Source organism: Nelusetta ayraudi, unplaced genomic scaffold (genome assembly GCF_046127955.1).
Source record: "Nelusetta ayraudi isolate G7.1 ecotype Tasmania unplaced genomic scaffold, CSIRO-AGI_Nayr_v1 ptg000011l, whole genome shotgun sequence".
NCBI lineage: Eukaryota > Metazoa > Chordata > Actinopteri > Tetraodontiformes > Monacanthidae > Nelusetta > Nelusetta ayraudi.
Window position 1 is genome coordinate 18,762,501 of NW_027466061.1, and position 16,505 is coordinate 18,779,005.

Consider the following 16,505-nt stretch of genomic DNA (forward strand, 5'->3'; position numbering starts at 1 on the left):
CGTCCTCGTACACTCGTATAAAAGCAGTATTAGTATTATTGTACCCATTACAGCAGGCATCCATATGTATCCACAGAGATGTGACAACAGGGATTTATGTATTTTTGCCCTCGCTAAGATGTCAGTGTCGGTAACACTTCTGAACACTTGACTAAATGTTCATTTAAAAGACATACTCCAGTGGTTCATTTAAATGAAGGCAGAAAACAATAAAGCAACAGAGACCAATTGTAAAATAGAAAAAACATGAAAAAAATAAGACTGATCTTTTAGTTTTGAGGCTGGTTTTGTACCTGGATCATGCTCATACACATTAAAGTGTAAATCCCTTTAAAAGCTCTTATTATCTTGGAATGGATAAACCCATTTGAGGTCTTTTTTTTTTTTTTTTTTTTTTTTTTTAAATCGGTTTCATGTTCACAAAGTTTCCTAAGCTGCAAAGAAAGCGGTACTCAGCGGCACTGCTGAATAAAAATGCTAAAGCTAGTTATTTAACTACGCAAAGCAGCAGGCACTCAGAGCTACAGAGTGGATACATATTGATGCCAGGTGATTCTTGAGCCTTTAACAGTTTGTTATCCATTCAGTGAAGGATTCAAAATTATTGACAAAGGACATGGGAAAAGGTTATTAAATTCACGAAGACACTTTCAAACCGATTAAGACAAAAAAAACTAAAACACTGACCAGTTTAACCATTTTCAGTCTTCCCTAATCAGAAATAGCTCATATCAACAGCTGATGTTGGCGGTGGAGTCCACCAATGTTACAGTGTTAAAATGTGTTTCCCCCTGTTGGTTGGTTTGTGTCTGTTGGTTTCACTCAGGCATCTCGCTCCAAGTTGTGCCCTTCCTATCGCGTAGGGCACAGAGAGACGCATCCACACATCTCCTGAGGCAAAGTGTGCAGGGTGGACAAGGCCTCTGTCAGTCCTGTTCCGAGTTTCTTCCCGAGTTAAGTCCGTAAATAGCAATGGCAATGATGATGAGTGTGTCAGTATTCTGGGAGGCCGCGGGACTTCAGGCCCACGCATGTCACCTCTGCCAAAAAGCAGTTCATTGTTCAAGAGCAGCTGCTAAAAGTTGAGGCGTTGCCGTTCTGTTCCATGGAGGCGCCTGTTGGACGCCATCACCTTTGCTCTGTTAGCCGACGGACCTGTCACAAGGCAAAATACCATCAATTGTTAGACATTTCTCTTTCAAGTATCTTAGCAGTCTAAGAAACATAAGGTTTCACATACAGTTGTGTTCATAATAATAGCGTAGTAACCTTCAAAATTCCTCAAATAAATTGTATTTAATGAACACAAATGCATTGAGGACACTGCACATTCTATTTCAAAGCAAGAAAATTGGAAAAAGTCATTGAATTTGATAATATTTTACAGAAAGTCAAGAAATATAATGTTCAAAAAAATAGCAGTGTTGACATCTTTCTTTACAAACTCAAAGAAGTACTGTATAAACTAAGAAATGCTTGAAGATTCAACTTTCCTAAGAATAACAAACTAATATTTAGTTGCATAACCACGGTTTCTGATGACTGCTTCACATCTGTGGTACATGGAGTTGACCAACTTCTGGCACCGGTCAACAGGTATTGCAGCCCAGGACAATTGTACCACCTTCCACAATTATTCTGCATTTCTTGGTTTTGCCTCATGAACAGCATTTTTTTTTTTATGTCAGCCCACAAATTTTCGATGGGATTAAGGTCCGGGGATTGTGCTGGCCACTCCATTACTTCAATTCTCTTTGTCTGGAACCAGGATTTTGCTCGCTTGCTGGTGTGTTTGGGGTCGTTGTCTTGTTGAAACACCCATTTCAAGGACATTTCCTCTTCAGCATACTGCAACATGACTTCTTGCAGTATTCTGATGGACTCAAACTGATCCATGAACCCTGGTATGCAATGAATAGGACCAACACCATAGTATGAGAAACATCCCCATACCATGATGCTTGCACCACCATGCTTCACTGTCTTTACTGTGTACTGTGGCTTGAATTCATTGTTTGCAGGTTGTCTGACAAACTGTCTGCGGCCCTTGGATCCAAACAGAACCATCTTACTCTCATCAGTCCACAAAATATTACGCCATATCTTTTTGGGCCAGTCAATGCGTTCTTTGGCGAATTGTAACTGCTTCAGCACATGTCTTCTTTTTTTTAACAATGGGACTTTGCGAGGGCTTCTTGCTGGTAGCTTGGCTTCACATAGACGTCGTCTGATTGTCACAGTACTCACAGGCTATCTTAGATCTTCTTTGATCCTCCTGGGGCTGATCATTGGCTGAGCCTTTGCCATTTTGGTTGTTCTCCGATCCATTCGAACAGTCGTTTTTCTTTTTCTTCCTCGTCTTTTTGGTTTTGGCTGCCATTTTAAAGTGTTTGATATCATTTTAGCTCAACAGCCTATGATTTTCTGCACTTCTTTATAGGTTTGCCCCTCTTTTATTAATTTCTTAATCAAAGAACGCTCTTCTTCAGAACAGTGTCTTGAACGACCCATTTTCTCTGTTTTTCAAGGACAAATGCACAGCCAGCATATGCAAAGTCAGTTACCTTGATCCTTAAATAAGGGCCACATGTTTAACACCTGTTTTTTTCACAAAATCAATGACCTCACTAATTTAACTTGGCACTGCTATTTTTTGGAACATTATATTTCTTGACTTTCTGTAAAAGATTATCAAATTCAATAGAATGTGCAGTGTCCTCAATGCATTTGTGTTCATTAAATACAATTTATTTGAGGAATTTTGAAGTTTACTCACCTTTTTAAACACCTTTTTAAACATACTGCTATTATTATGAACACAACTGTATATGGTAACAAAAAAATTGGTATGTGAAGCTCTAGTCAATTTATTTCTTCTAGGGTGAAGCGTCACATCATGTTGATATCAAGCCCTTTCTATCTTCAGAAGCCGGACCAGCTGTGCGTGCACGTTAGTGCATGTGAATCTCTACCTCCTCACCCCGCTCATGGAAACAGCTGCCCTTCCACCGTTGTAAACAGTGAGAAACAAATGGGAAATGGACTGCAATTAAATAGCGCTTTCAAGCACCTTCACTTTACCCCAAAGCGCTTTACAATGGCCTCTCATTCACCTATTCACACACCTACTCATACACCAAAGGCACTGCCAAGCCCCATTGGAAGCAATTTAGGGTTCAGTGTCTTGCCAAAGGACACAACGACAGACTAGGATGGAGAAGCGACCGCCTCTACAGCAGGCCAACCCGGCAAAACTTCGGAAAACACAAGCAAACAGAATGAAGCATGGTCCAAATGAGGTCAGCTACAATTATGTTGAATAGAACCCTCAATCCAGAGAGTGCCTTCTGGTTCGGTTTCACACATTTGGCGTTGGATGTTCAAATAAGTAAAAACCCTACAGTGAAAACTTAATATTTCATGTGAAATTTGAATACTTGAATTTATATGTTGCCAGAATGCTTTGCAGCAGCACGCAAAGCATCCTGGGATATGGGAGGCTGCGAAGCATAGTAGCGGTGCATCCTCCGAATGGGCTAAAAGTAGGGTGCATTTCAAGGGCGGATTTGGAGCATCCTTCGAATTTCAGTGAATTGGGACAAGCCATCGCGCAGTGCTATGACGTAAATGGCCTTCAAATGCAGGCTTGGAAGAGTGCAGACCCTGAATTGAGACACAGCCAAATGTTGTGTCTCAATTCAGGGTCTGCATTCTTCAGACCGAGTGTCCTGAAGGAAGGGTTCTTCGAGTACCCAGCCTAGAAGGACGGACCAAACCCGCCTCCCCGGTAACCACACGGGACGATCTAGCCTTCGGCGTATTTCCTCGTTTCATTACTGCCGTTCCCTCCGGCTGGCCAACCCCGGAAGTGACATTTTATAGTATCAAGCTAACCATTGGTTCGCCATCTAACAATGCCGTTGGATGATCAAATAAGTAAAATCCTACGTTAAAAACTGGATACTGTATGTGAAACTTCAATACTTAAATGTATATGTCGTGTCTTTGCCAGTACACGCCGCTAATTTCAGCTGACTTCCCAGGATCCCACGATGCTTTGCAGCAGCACGCAAAGCATCATGGGATACACAAGTACACGAAGGATAGTAGCGGTGCATCCTTGGAATCGGCTAAAACAAGTGCGTATTTCCGAGTACGCATTTTGAGCGTCCTAAGGACCCTTGGGAATTGGGACGAGCCTTCGCGCAGTGCGATGACGCAACTTCCTTTCAAAATGCGTACTTCAAGGATGCAGACCCTGAATTGAGACACAGCAAAATTCTGTATCAGAGGGAAGTCCGTCACTGATGGTGGTGCCCTCGGAAACATGGCATGATAACGGAGTTCTGGTTACAGAAGGCAGCTCCCAAGTTTTATATCCAGCATCATTTTGACATGCATTCGCTTGCAGCTTTGGAGCCAACATTTTCGAGTCCTTTTGTTGTATAAGGTTTGTGTGACGGATTACTGACCTATGTAGCTGAGCAGCACTGGGAGGAAGATGAGGCCATGCGCAGCGCCCAGCAACACGATGGCCAAGTACATCCTGAAGTAGAAGACCTGGAATATCTTCGACTTGGAAAATGCCAGCACCACGATCCCTCCGAACTTTGTTAATGTGATCCCACTGAAAACCTGCGACAAGACAAGAAGTGCTGTTAAGAGGACAAACTGTTTTAAAACTGCCAAGAACATCAGATTAGGATTTCAGAAGGAAGAAAAAAAAAATTCTTTTGGATTTAAAGTGCAGTGCAGGACGTTTAAGTGAGACGTTACAACCAGACCGATAGCTTAAAGACAGAAGGTTTTAACTTCAAAACAGAATGCAAACAAACACAGTAGTAGTAGATAACAGTCTCCAAGGGTTATGAAAACAATTTTTTCATTACATTAAATAATTATTTATTTCTCTAAAAGCTTCATCCTGATCAGAGATGAGTTTGGTATTGCCGACGCCCACGTCTCCAAGAGTCAGGAGGAGAGACTCACCGAGCTGCCCATGTGAGCCAGGGCCTCCTCCGCTCTCTCCACTCTGCTCTTTTTCACGCTGATGGAAAACGCTCGCACAATGTGGCTGCAGAACTCCACTGAAATGCCACAGCTCTGCAGGAGGACAAAGAACCCCCAAAAAAAGACAACAACAAGGATTGAAGGATGATCTCTGCTGGTGAGGTCGTACATGAGGACACGTCGATTAAGGCTGGAACAAAGTCCGTTCAGGTGAATGACACGAGGAGTCAATGATCAGAGAGAAATGAGGATCCGGCAAAATGCAAATACAAGCATCAGTGCTCCAAACTAAACCATCTCGGAGGGTCGTATGTAGGACAAATCAGCACAAATATTTATAAATACTTAGTCCACAAAATACACCACTACTTTGATGCTTTAAATACATCTTTAATGTATATAAAGCTGGTTCCAGTTTTTTGTAACCCAATCTTAAGCAATAAAATAGCTCGTTTTAACCTGTTGTACTGTGTGAAAGTAAAAGAAACTGCAAATGTGTCCAAGAATCCATAGTAAGTAAACACAGTCTTTTCCCAAAAAATGAAATTGAAGCTAAAGCTCCTTAGCGCATTAGCAAGATTTATAAATACTTTAACATAAAAAAATGAAATTAAATCTGATTTGGTTTGTGTTTCTGCATCTGTGTGTTCGCTCACCATGACCAGGTTCACCAGCGACACAGCGTTGAGGCTGATGCTCCACAGCCACATGACGCCAAACATGTTGACCAGGATCATCGCGATGGTGATGCTGACCATCACCGCCGACCACAGCTCGAAGCCCAACAGGATGGTGCTCACCACGAAGATGGATCCCAGCGACACGCACAGGTTGAGGGCGGTGTCGTGGGCGATGGTGAGGTACTGCTCGTAGAAGACGTAGAAAACACTGCCGAGGACACAACAACACCGTTAGGCCTGCTTGTGGAGTCAGTCCACAAATACTGACATTCATTCTCTGTCAAAATGTCATTTTAATTGAGCCTCCATTGTGCGCTGCTGTATACTGTTGTACATGTGCTTAAAGGTGAATAACTGTCAATTGTTGTTGTTGCTTTTTTTAAATGTTGAAAATAAACTTAAAATGAATCAATATTACTTTAAGCAGAATGAGGCAAAGCATTGAAATGACTTGAAAATGTATATATTCATAATTTTGTAAAGACACTCATAAAGCATTGTAAGTGGCGGATACCAGGTGTTATAAACTTGTTATTCACAATGTTTTATACCTCTATAGCAATACAGAATTAAAATCAAAACTTCAGATTCCTCCATAAAGCCGTGGCGATATGAAACATTTTGAATGATGAGGTCCTAAAGTTTAAAATATATAATTCAGAATATATGCTTACAAATGCTCTTAACAACATTTTATAAAGCATTAGGTGTCCATCATATTGCCTTATAAATGCATTCAGTAGGCAGCATACACCACACACAACACTTGTCAATGGAAAGTGAAACCAGTCACTTCAACTATATCTGCGACTACGTGACCTATTTTCAACAAAGGGAAAAAAATGTCAACACTTGGTCCCCTCACATTCTCACATGAGCGACAACCCTGGTCACATCCTTGAACCTTGACTCAGCTCAAAATGTTTCGCCACAGGTATCCCAAGAAGCAGCTAATGATTAACTCCATTAACGGTGGCGCTGTGCGTCGGGGAGTGCGTGCGCACACACCACTGCAAGACCAACCTGTAAACAAACACTTTGTGGTTCAAGCTTTGAGTGATGTTCTCAGCCAGTTCCCGGGCCATCTTCATGGCGTAGATGAAGTCCGGGGACTCTTTCAAGATGGAGTGGTAGGTCATGAAGTAGTTGGCGCCGACCCCCGTGTGGTTGGGATACAGGTTGACTGCCGTGCTGTAGGCTGCGTGGCCACTGCGGGGGCGTTGGGGAGAGGAGAAGAGGGGGTGAAAGGTAGGAAAAACACACGGGAGAGCGGCCAGTGCGCTCTGGTGCTATTCCATTACCCTTTTCCACACTTGACGTTGGGGTTGTCAGACAGAAACATGGGCAGGAAGTGCATGAAGTCCTCTCCCTCTGGCCTCTGCTTGCCACTGGCCGTCATAGGCCGGCAGTGTACGCAGGCGGGATTCACAACTGGAAGGGGAAAAGATTAAGATGATAAAAATCGAGGTCAGCCGTGGCACTGGAAAAACTTGGGAGCGACGGTTTTCTTTTGAGCCGCTTTGATCGATTGCATGCGTACACAATCAGTTAATTTCAGTCATCATCGATGTAGCAGACTTTCAGTCTTATTCCACATGCTATTATTTATTTTTGCATATTCAAATACTATGTTACAAATCAGTAGCTGCAGCTCTACAGCAAACTGAAATGCATTTCATGCATGCGGGAAGAGACTCAGACACTGGCCTTGTCTCCATGTTACAGAAACTTTAATCAAATAAATGTCATCTTATGAGCTCGGTGTCTTTACATGCTATGAAAAATCCTTTATATTGGAATGTTTTTCCATGCTACTTTATTTTTAAATCAAATAATTTTTCTGTTCTTTTTGGAACAGGTTCACAGTGACCTGACCAACAAAAATGTTGACAAACAGCTTTGGTAAGCAGGAAGAAGGCAGAGTCCGTGGTCCAGAACATGTCGACAATTTACCCGAGGCGTTGCAGAAGGCTCCACTGTCATTGTAGTAGCGACAGCATGTGGACTGAGGCTTCACCCAGTCAAAGTAGTCATCAATCCAGGAAGATGGTGTGTAGGCAACGTTGGTGCTGGTAAAGAAGATAAAATGATCACAGGATGGTCAAAGGTTGGGGGATAAACATTTTAGTCCTCAATGCCGTCCTAAAGCGTGTTCACTACTCACTAGTTGCTGATGAGTGACGCTGTGAAGACCTGCTGGACCAGCGAGTCGTTGTTGCAGCCCACTCCTCCACACACGGCGTTCTGACCCTCCCGGCTGCTGTAGTTCAGGCCGTCCTCCACCACAAAGTACACAGGAGGTCCAGTGTGAAGGTACATGGACAAGTTCTTAAAGTAGTCCAGCACATAGGAGTCCTGGAAAGAGAGTTTGATCCCAGGTTGCAGGTAATTGTGCATTTTGTTTAATGGGCAGTAGCAGCAGTAACGTGTCCAGATGGACTCCCAGTTTAGTTCTGCTGGGATTTCAACACATATTGACGCCGATAGTCACGAACGACTCAAATATTTGCCTCATTTTCTAAAACCTTCCAAAAAAAAAAAAAAGAATATTAAAATGAATTGTGTGTTTGAACTTTGCACCATATTCACATGCAACACAAAACTAAACTTCAAGTACGGGGATAAATAAATAAATAAATAAATAAATAAATAAATAAATAAAAAATCATGTCCACACCATCGAAAAATCCCTTCAAATATATATACATCTTCAACAGAAAATGTCATTGTGCAGGAAAAGCTCCTGCAAGGCAGTCTCTCCACATGCCTGAGCTGTGATCATTATCCTCACATGCCGTCTGAACAGTTACATCATGACACGACATGAAAAAAAAAAGAAAATTGAGATGAAGTGTTGCCTAATGGTTGCATAGCGTGACAGCAGTGGTGGAAGACGGGTCTGACGCAGAGGCCACGTCAGCGACGCGCACAAAGTTTCTCTTTGGAGGTCAGCTGGCAAGAACGACAAGTGATTTCTCACACGCAACTCTGATATGTAATGAATAAAACTACATGAGCAGTGGACCCAATAAAGCTATTAAATTCTATCATCACATCTCAACACATCAGCTGAGCCAACTATTGCAACATCTAGCGATCTGTATCAGTCTATAACATTAAAGTTCTGATAAAACATATTTTTGGTGGGAGGAACTCTTCTGCGGACACTTACATCAGGCATTGAGAGTTTCTGGTCGAGTCCGACATCCACTTTATGGACCACGGCAATGCTGAAGGACAGCATTCCCACAAACACTGCCACCTTCGGAGGGGAGGAAACAAAACGTGGTGGGTTGTCGTGAGAATCACGCAAGAAGAGGAAGGATGAGAACTCTGCACGCTTGGGTGAGTTACTTACTATGATCGGCCTCACCCACTCTTTAAGAACGAAAGGGGCATAGACTTTCTTGAAGAAGCTAAAGAGGAAGCTGTCCCGCTTCAGTTCCTCACTATCTGCCAGCTTCACACAGCATAGGACGTCCAGTCGATTCCCCTGCGCAAGGCAACAGAAAAGGCAGAATTATATTCCAGGTCTTCTTCAGTGCAACTGAGCTCATCTGTGGGCTGACAGTTTTAGTGACAAAGTGTGACAGACCACTCCACTCAACATAGCAAATTTATAAGAGACATTGCTAATTCTCATCAGTCAATAAGCAAAGGTTCAAAATAATGTTGAAGAAATAATTCTATTTCAATTAAAAGAAGGCGTTGGTGCACGCGACAGTTCACAACACGGCTGCCTCAGTGTGTCCTACCTCCTGCCTTTTAGCGTCCAGGCCGAGCAAGCTGACAAAGCAGCTGATCTGCAACAGGAAATCAATAAAAACAGCCAAGCCAGCAAAGAGCGAGAACGTCCTCACTGCTGGCATGTTGGACAGGGCTCCTGCAGAAGACACACACCACAACTTTCTCAGCACTGCAGGGTCGTCGGGCCACATCCTTCCACCGCTTATCAATCCTGGCTATTGACGCATCACTATTCTTAACGCTTATCTAAAAAAAAATTCACATGCATCTCGCAGGCTGCGGCGGTAAAAAGGGCGACTGATATTACCCAGGAAGAAGGCCACCGTTTCAGAGAAGGCGGAGAGGAAAATGCTCGGAGCCACGTCGCCTAGAACCCGTCCAATCTGGTCATGAAGCTCCTCATTGGGCATTCGCTCATCTCGCTGAGAAACATCACAGAGAGAGAAACACACACATGTAGATTGCACATTAGGCAGGTTTATCTCGTTCTTGCTGGCAGTGTGACGACGGGACACCGTCACTAAAAACCACAATGGAGGCAAAACACCGAGGGGAAAAGTTGTCGGGCAGGTGTCACAGTGAGAAAGCACCTTTAGTGTCTGGACGATAATAAAGATGTTGTCCACGCCGACGGCCAGCACCAGGAAAGGGATGACTTCGATGACGATGAGGGTGAGGGGGATGCCCAGGTAGCAAAAGATCCCCAGCGAGGACGCGACGGAGCTGAGCACGATGAAGATTCCGGCGACACCCAGGGAGATCTTGGAGTCCACCTGCGCAAGAGGAGACATCACAGGTCACCTTTTTACCTTTCTGACAATTTAACTCGGGTCACAGTGGGGGGATGGAGGTGGGTCTAGGTTCTCACCAGCAGTCTCCTGCAGCTGCTGATGTGTCCCAAGGCCAGCGAGATGTAGACAAACATGATGACGTAGCTGATGACCACCGTGCCGAGGTCGCTGTTGCTCTGCCGGTTGATCTCATCCTCGATACTCCTCTCCGAGCTGAAGGCGATGGTCAGGTTGGGGTTTGTGTAGTTCTTCATGAAGCGGATGAATCTGAAACGGACGTACGAGAGCAAAATGAGTATGTGCATAATAAAATAAAATAAAAAATAAAAAGTCTTTGAGAGCAGAATTTAAAACAATAAATAAAGTATATATATATATATTCAAATAGCGATTTGAAAAAAAAAAAATCCTCACTCTTTTTCCCAGGCCAGAGCCTTGCCCTTATTGGTGCCATTATTCAGGAAGTTGTTCAGCGGGAAGGTGATGACTAGAGAAGTGGCATTGTTGTAGTTGGTTTCTGAAAGACAACATAAAGAGAGTTTCATTATTCCAAAGTGCCCATGATTTTATCGACCTTTTATCACGTGATGAAGGTACTTTGGCCGACATAACCATAATTGCTTCTGTCAGCAGATCGCACAGCTCTCACAGTAAACCGACTATAATTCCAGCATTAATAAAAGAAACTAACATTTTTTTAGTTATTCAAACTCACCATCGTAACCCCCCAAAGCCAACCATGGAAAGACAGGACCACCAAAAGTCCCTAAACAGGGGTCATGGAGAACCGTGGTGTCATTGAGGGACGCTGGTGCACTGTGGAGCAAACAAATAAGCACATTGAAGTTCATTTGTCTGAAAATCATTTCAAATTAAACAAGAACAATGAAGAGAATTGCTTTTGATGGGACACACTTTGGGTTTTGAGAAGAATGGAAAGCAGCGAACACTAATCCAGGTTGGAAATTGATGAGAAATAGAAATACCAGAGAGGTCAAAGATAGCAGATACAGTGGGTCAGGAATGTTGTCATTTTTAAAAAAAAGAAGCAGTCACCTGACACAATAGAGGAAGTGGCTGTGAAAGTCAGCATAGACAAAGAAAACATCCCCGGCTTGGTGGTCCAGCATGGCATGGCTGTTCTGGAAGTAGTTGAGGACGCTGAGGATGGTGCAGTTGTCATTGTATGGGGCCAGCGGGGCCAAGCAAACGTCCTTCAGGGTGACGTTCTTGCCGTCATATGAGGCCACAATTTTTTCAATGTCCAGCTGCAGGTCCAGCACCTGGTTCATTCGGGTTTGGGGGAGAAAAAAGGAAAAAAAAGAAGAAGCATTAAGTTTCACATGCTCGGCTGCTCGTCACTCGCCAGCATTTTAATACCATGTCACCCATTAACCCACCTGGTGCAGGATGTCCTTGGCCAGTATGGACTTGAAAGGGACGTCCGGTCCTCCAAAGTATGGAGTGTACAGGAACGGTTCATCGACCGGGGTGGTTATGATGAGCTGCGCGGTTCTGAAGAAAGGTCCGAAGTGGCTGTCGAAGTAGCTCTTCTCCTGGCGAGCCTGGCTGGCGGGGGACGACCACAGCTCCACCGGGTCCGTGGTGATGCGCATGTAGAACAGGCCGCCGGAGGAGGCCACCACCAGGATCAGGCTGCCCAGTATGACCACGGAGGGGTAGCGGACGCAGAAGGAGCCCCAGCTGCTGAAGACGCCTCGCAGGAAGTTCTCAAAGCGTTCGCCCAGCGTTTCACAGCACGACACAGCGTCTGAGAGGCAGGAGGAGGGAGGGAAGGTTGAGGTGAAGCCTGGCTGCCTCGTGACCAGGCCATGACTGACTAATGAAACGCAATGACATTACCTTGTTTAGACTTGTCGCTGTTGAGAGACAGTGGGTTATTGCTGTCCAGTATGGGTGCGTACTCAGAAACGACAGCCCGCCTCCTGGAGGAAGAGAGAAGCACAGCGAGCATCAGCATTCGAGGGAGGCCATCAGAATCACCTATGAGGGGTCGCCGGTTCAACGCGAGGCTCCTCCTGCACCTGTGACACCAGGCTCCCAGCACGGCGGCGACGAAGATGAGCAGGAAGGCCGAGTAGGAGATCCACATTATGACAATCATGGCGTCCATGCCAAAGATCAACCAGGGAGGCGGCAGAGGCGGAGGCACCGGCTTGGGGCCGCATGCAGCTGCGCAGTCCTGGCAGGAGCAGGGACCCGAGCCGTCGTCCAGGCCCTCAGTGCAGACGAAGGTCTTGTTGTTCATTGGAGTGAAAACGGACACAGGAGCATCTATGCAAAGAGGGGAGAAAAAAAAACTACTCAATATCGTCTCAACAAATTGCAGTGGGAACATTGTGGCGAGAGAGAGAAAAAATTACCGGAGAATATTGGGATTATAGGAAACGGAGTCTGTCCATTGTTGATGTCGAACATGTACTCGATCCAATTGGTCGCATTGCACTTGCTCGCAGACTTGCCACACAGCAGCGACAGGGCTTTGACATTGCTGGACGGGGCTTGGACGTCCTTGCAGGCATTGTACATGGCTGCAAAAAAAGGACAGATTCCATCGTTGACGGAAGACAGAAGAGGGAAGAGGGAAGAGGGAATAGGGATTGCTTCTAGTGAGTCCTGCCCAGTAGTGACCCACACCGTTGCACAACCGAGTGCATGACTGCATGTTTAGGAAGGGAACTGGTGGTGTTTCCCGAACAACACGCAGCGCGCAGTGAAAGTCATAAAGTCAGCAGCCTCTGCGTCAAACATCAAGGTCTGACCTGGAACGTACCGTTGGTGAAAGTCTCCCCGATGTAATACTGCACTTCCTCCACGTTTTTATCAGTGATTTTGGTGGCGTTCATGAACTGGCTCTGGTGCGGGCTGCACGTCAGCTCACAGAAGAGGTTCATCAGGTTGGAGAAACAGGCGGGACATCTGCACGCAAGGATTGATTGTTAATAAATAATTAATGAATTATTATTATTATCATCATCATCATCATCATCATCATCATCATCATCATCATCATTATTATTACTATTATTATTATTATTATTATAATAATACAATTTATAATTAATTAATTTTATTTCAGATTTACTAATTAAGGAAGAAGCCATCTTTGCAAGGGAGGAAGATTTGCTATCAAGTGCGTTTAATATTGTGGGCAATAAGCATCCTCGCTAATAGACACTTCATTCATCAGTTACAACTGAGCCGCATACCGAGACAGGAACTGAAGCGGCAGCTGCAGACTCCCTTTCAGTGTGTTCAACTGGTTAACATCGCAGCACATGCTTTGATTTCCATAGTAGTATCCTGGGCAGAGTTCCTACAAAAAAAATGCAAAAACAAAGAAAAAAAACAGTTGGGCATCATATTGACATTAGAATGTTTCTACAGTTGGAAGATCTCTTAAAAGAAAGCGTACCATTAGAAGGTCATGACCCTCAGCGGGCAGTGGAACAGGAGCGCCAGTGTAGTTGCAGTTGTATTTCTTTCCAGGCACTATTACGGAGTCCCCACATTCTCCATACCAAACACAATGCTGGGCCTCAGCCTGTCAGAGAGACAAAATACACACAGTTCATACAGAAAAACAGAAAAACAACAAAACGACCAAGTGGCCTTTTAATTTAGACACATTTTGGTCCGGTAAAAAGGCACACGGACGATACATGTTACCACAACAACAAATGAACATTTGAAAAAAGACAGACTTGGCCTTCAGGACAATCAGGAAGTTTGCCAGTGGCTAAGGTTAAGCCTGCAGAGGTACAAAACTCAAAGTCAGAATCATAAGCAACCCAGCATATTTTGGAGATTATTCACGTCTCTGATCTCTACTTTTTTTTTTTTTTTTTTTTTCAAATATATAAAACGATTAAGAGGGTTGTGCTCCTGTAATAGAGTTTATTTACATCTTTGTCTTGAAGATTCCTGTCTTCTAGTAAAGATGGTAGGAGTTTATCTATTTGGGCTGGCACAGTTGTGCCACTCTGTAATAATCTTCTAAACATGGCAGTCCTATCCCACCTTAGTCCTTAGAAAGCTGCAACATCTGTTCACTCCACTCAGGACTTGACCATCCCAGTCTGTGGCTGTCTGTAGCCCCTCTTCTGCATCTGCAGGTGCAGACCACGGCACAAGTTCCATATCCCGTGTTTGTCGGGTCTCATGCGTTGTCAGTCTCAAAATAAAATTTTCACTTCTGCAAAAAACTAAGCGTGCACTTGATAAGCAGGCGCTGACTCACGAAAAGCGGGTTGAGTCCAGTTGCATAATTCATTTTTCTTCCTGACTCTTAGCATTACAAAAAAGCTGTACAGTTCAGATCTCCAAGGCAACACAACATGGTGCTCAACCAGAGTTCCTTTTCCACACAGGTCAATTAAAACAGAAAAACGATGGGATAAAATCAGACGTTATATAAAACATCTGAACAAATGTAGAGAAATATTTCAATGCATATACACATTTCAATACATTTCAACGATATTTATAACTTCGGGTTTTGACACTTTGTGTGATGTGTCGACTCAGCATCACAGCACTCACGTGCTTGTCATTGGAAGGAAGTTGCTTGACTCGCTCCTGCGTCTGGTATATGAGTAAGGTCATCCTAACCCATATTCTTTAAAGCTAGTTGTGCTGGATGGGCGTGTGAGGCTGAGAGCCATGTCAGAATGCAACTGTTTGACCAATAACCTTACCATACGTTGCCATGAGATGCGCATACAATCAATCTGTTGCGCTATATCCAAGACAAAGTAAAACACAAATTCAGCAAAGCCCTTTCAGTCTATATCCAGAGGAATCAATGACTGTTTCCTTACTCATCTAACATCCTGTTTCAATGAGCTGGGAATCTTATCGCGGGAAAAGTAATGATTAATCACATTCAGGCCAGATGTTTACGTACTGGGCCAAAAAAGGTTATGCACATCGTGCCACTGTCAGACCTTCATGCCTCGAGAGTTAAAAAAAAAAAAAAAAAAGAAAGAAAGAAAGAAAGAAAGAAAGAAAGAAAGAAAGAAAGAAAGAGAAAGAAAGAAAGAAGGCGATTGATTACGTATTTCCGATCTATACGAAAATCAAGTCGAAGACACAGGGCTGCAAGTGACATTCCTTTCCGTTTTCACCTCAAACAGTCCCGCAATGAAACTTACAACACAAAACAATGAAACCCTGCTTGGAATTAAACTACGTTAACTTTTAGGGCGCGTTTCTTTGCGTCCGCGTCAGTATACTTCTGGTACACCTCGAGAATTTGGAGTTTTCGCCGCCCTTGCGCCTGTAGCGTACCCGGTCTTTTCAATAACTTTATGCCTCCCCTTAGTACTAGACTGATAACGTTACAATGATGCTTTCGAATCGGATTATTTATTTATTTTTGCCATATTAACGACAAAAAATAAAAAATAAAAATGCATTTATAAACAAACTTCGCTGACGTTAGCTACCTAGCTAACACTTTGAATATGCGATGACTGTCACTTTGCTAAAGTCGCAAACGTTTGACCTATGAGGTAAATTTGAGACGCAGAAATAAATCAAGTTATGATTTCATATTAGCATCACTTGTAATAAAGTGGCATGGTGGAACTGAACTATTTTTTATCGGTCTCTCGGTTTCGTAAGAGTCCGTTTCTGTGGAATGCAACTACATGTGTGGTTGCCAGCCAGTGGGTTTCGCTAACCGGTCACAATTTCCTACCGGTGAACGGGTAGCTCCGTTTCTTATGACACAGTGAATTACGCACTTAATCAATGTTTTTAATTTTTTGCAACAGTCTGAAAGATACCTGTGTTTCGCTATCACCCCAGCAACAAACGTCACAAGAGCAACTACAGGCGTAGCTGAGTCACGGTTTAAACGTCGACATAGATGATGAACTCACCAGCCAAACATGAACTTCTGACAGGAGCACAAGGGCGAAAAGTACACACGGAATCGCTCTCCTTAGAGTCCCCATTCCTCCAGCTGAGGAGATCGGTCTGAAGTGGCCGTCGCTGCTGGTAGTTTCGCAGATTTTGTTGACGTTCTTTCTTTCTTGGAATATTTTATATAGGGGTGGAGACAAAGTGTTTCCCGTGTGCTGCCACCAAGCGACGTTAAGGGGTCACTACACCCATACAACAACTTCGCTTGATTCAATTAAGTAGTTCAATCAAATCGAATTTACATTAATCCAGTGCATTTTTGTACAAGCATTACTTTTTTTTAATCCACCAAATGTAGTGTATAATTTTTTGACATCAGTGAACACAT

At 43.7% G+C, this 16,505-nt stretch overlaps 1 protein-coding gene and 1 long non-coding RNA gene across 2 annotated transcripts in view; both read right to left on the reverse strand.

The window, feature by feature from the left end:
- npc1 (Niemann-Pick disease, type C1) overlaps positions 1–16,425 on the reverse strand; it is a 16,946-nt gene extending 521 nt beyond the window's left edge. Inside the window, exons 1-25 of the mRNA XM_076021657.1 lie at positions 16,135–16,425; positions 13,665–13,793; positions 13,459–13,565; positions 13,023–13,168; positions 12,613–12,780; positions 12,274–12,523; positions 12,092–12,174; positions 11,629–11,999; positions 11,285–11,511; positions 10,944–11,044; positions 10,643–10,745; positions 10,306–10,495; positions 10,028–10,210; positions 9,745–9,859; positions 9,446–9,573; positions 9,049–9,183; positions 8,863–8,952; positions 7,855–8,045; positions 7,644–7,759; positions 6,992–7,121; positions 6,714–6,899; positions 5,667–5,898; positions 4,990–5,103; positions 4,473–4,635; positions 1–1,155 (exon numbers count right to left, since the gene is read on the reverse strand). The exon at positions 1–1,155 is cut by the window's left edge and continues 521 nt beyond it. Of these exons, the coding sequence (XP_075877772.1) occupies positions 1,076–1,155; positions 4,473–4,635; positions 4,990–5,103; positions 5,667–5,898; positions 6,714–6,899; positions 6,992–7,121; positions 7,644–7,759; positions 7,855–8,045; positions 8,863–8,952; positions 9,049–9,183; positions 9,446–9,573; positions 9,745–9,859; positions 10,028–10,210; positions 10,306–10,495; positions 10,643–10,745; positions 10,944–11,044; positions 11,285–11,511; positions 11,629–11,999; positions 12,092–12,174; positions 12,274–12,523; positions 12,613–12,780; positions 13,023–13,168; positions 13,459–13,565; positions 13,665–13,793; positions 16,135–16,209 (3,813 nt within the window). The 5' untranslated portion in view covers positions 16,210–16,425 and the 3' untranslated portion in view covers positions 1–1,075. The remainder of the gene's footprint in view (positions 1,156–4,472; positions 4,636–4,989; positions 5,104–5,666; positions 5,899–6,713; positions 6,900–6,991; positions 7,122–7,643; positions 7,760–7,854; positions 8,046–8,862; positions 8,953–9,048; positions 9,184–9,445; positions 9,574–9,744; positions 9,860–10,027; positions 10,211–10,305; positions 10,496–10,642; positions 10,746–10,943; positions 11,045–11,284; positions 11,512–11,628; positions 12,000–12,091; positions 12,175–12,273; positions 12,524–12,612; positions 12,781–13,022; positions 13,169–13,458; positions 13,566–13,664; positions 13,794–16,134) is intronic.
- On the reverse strand, positions 15,237–15,611 carry LOC142885310 (uncharacterized). The gene is made up of 2 exons (XR_012926278.1): positions 15,495–15,611; positions 15,237–15,375 (listed from the first exon to the last, which is right to left on the reverse strand). It is a non-coding gene; the product is annotated as an uncharacterized LOC142885310 (long non-coding RNA).
- Positions 16,426–16,505: the final 80 nt, after the last annotated feature.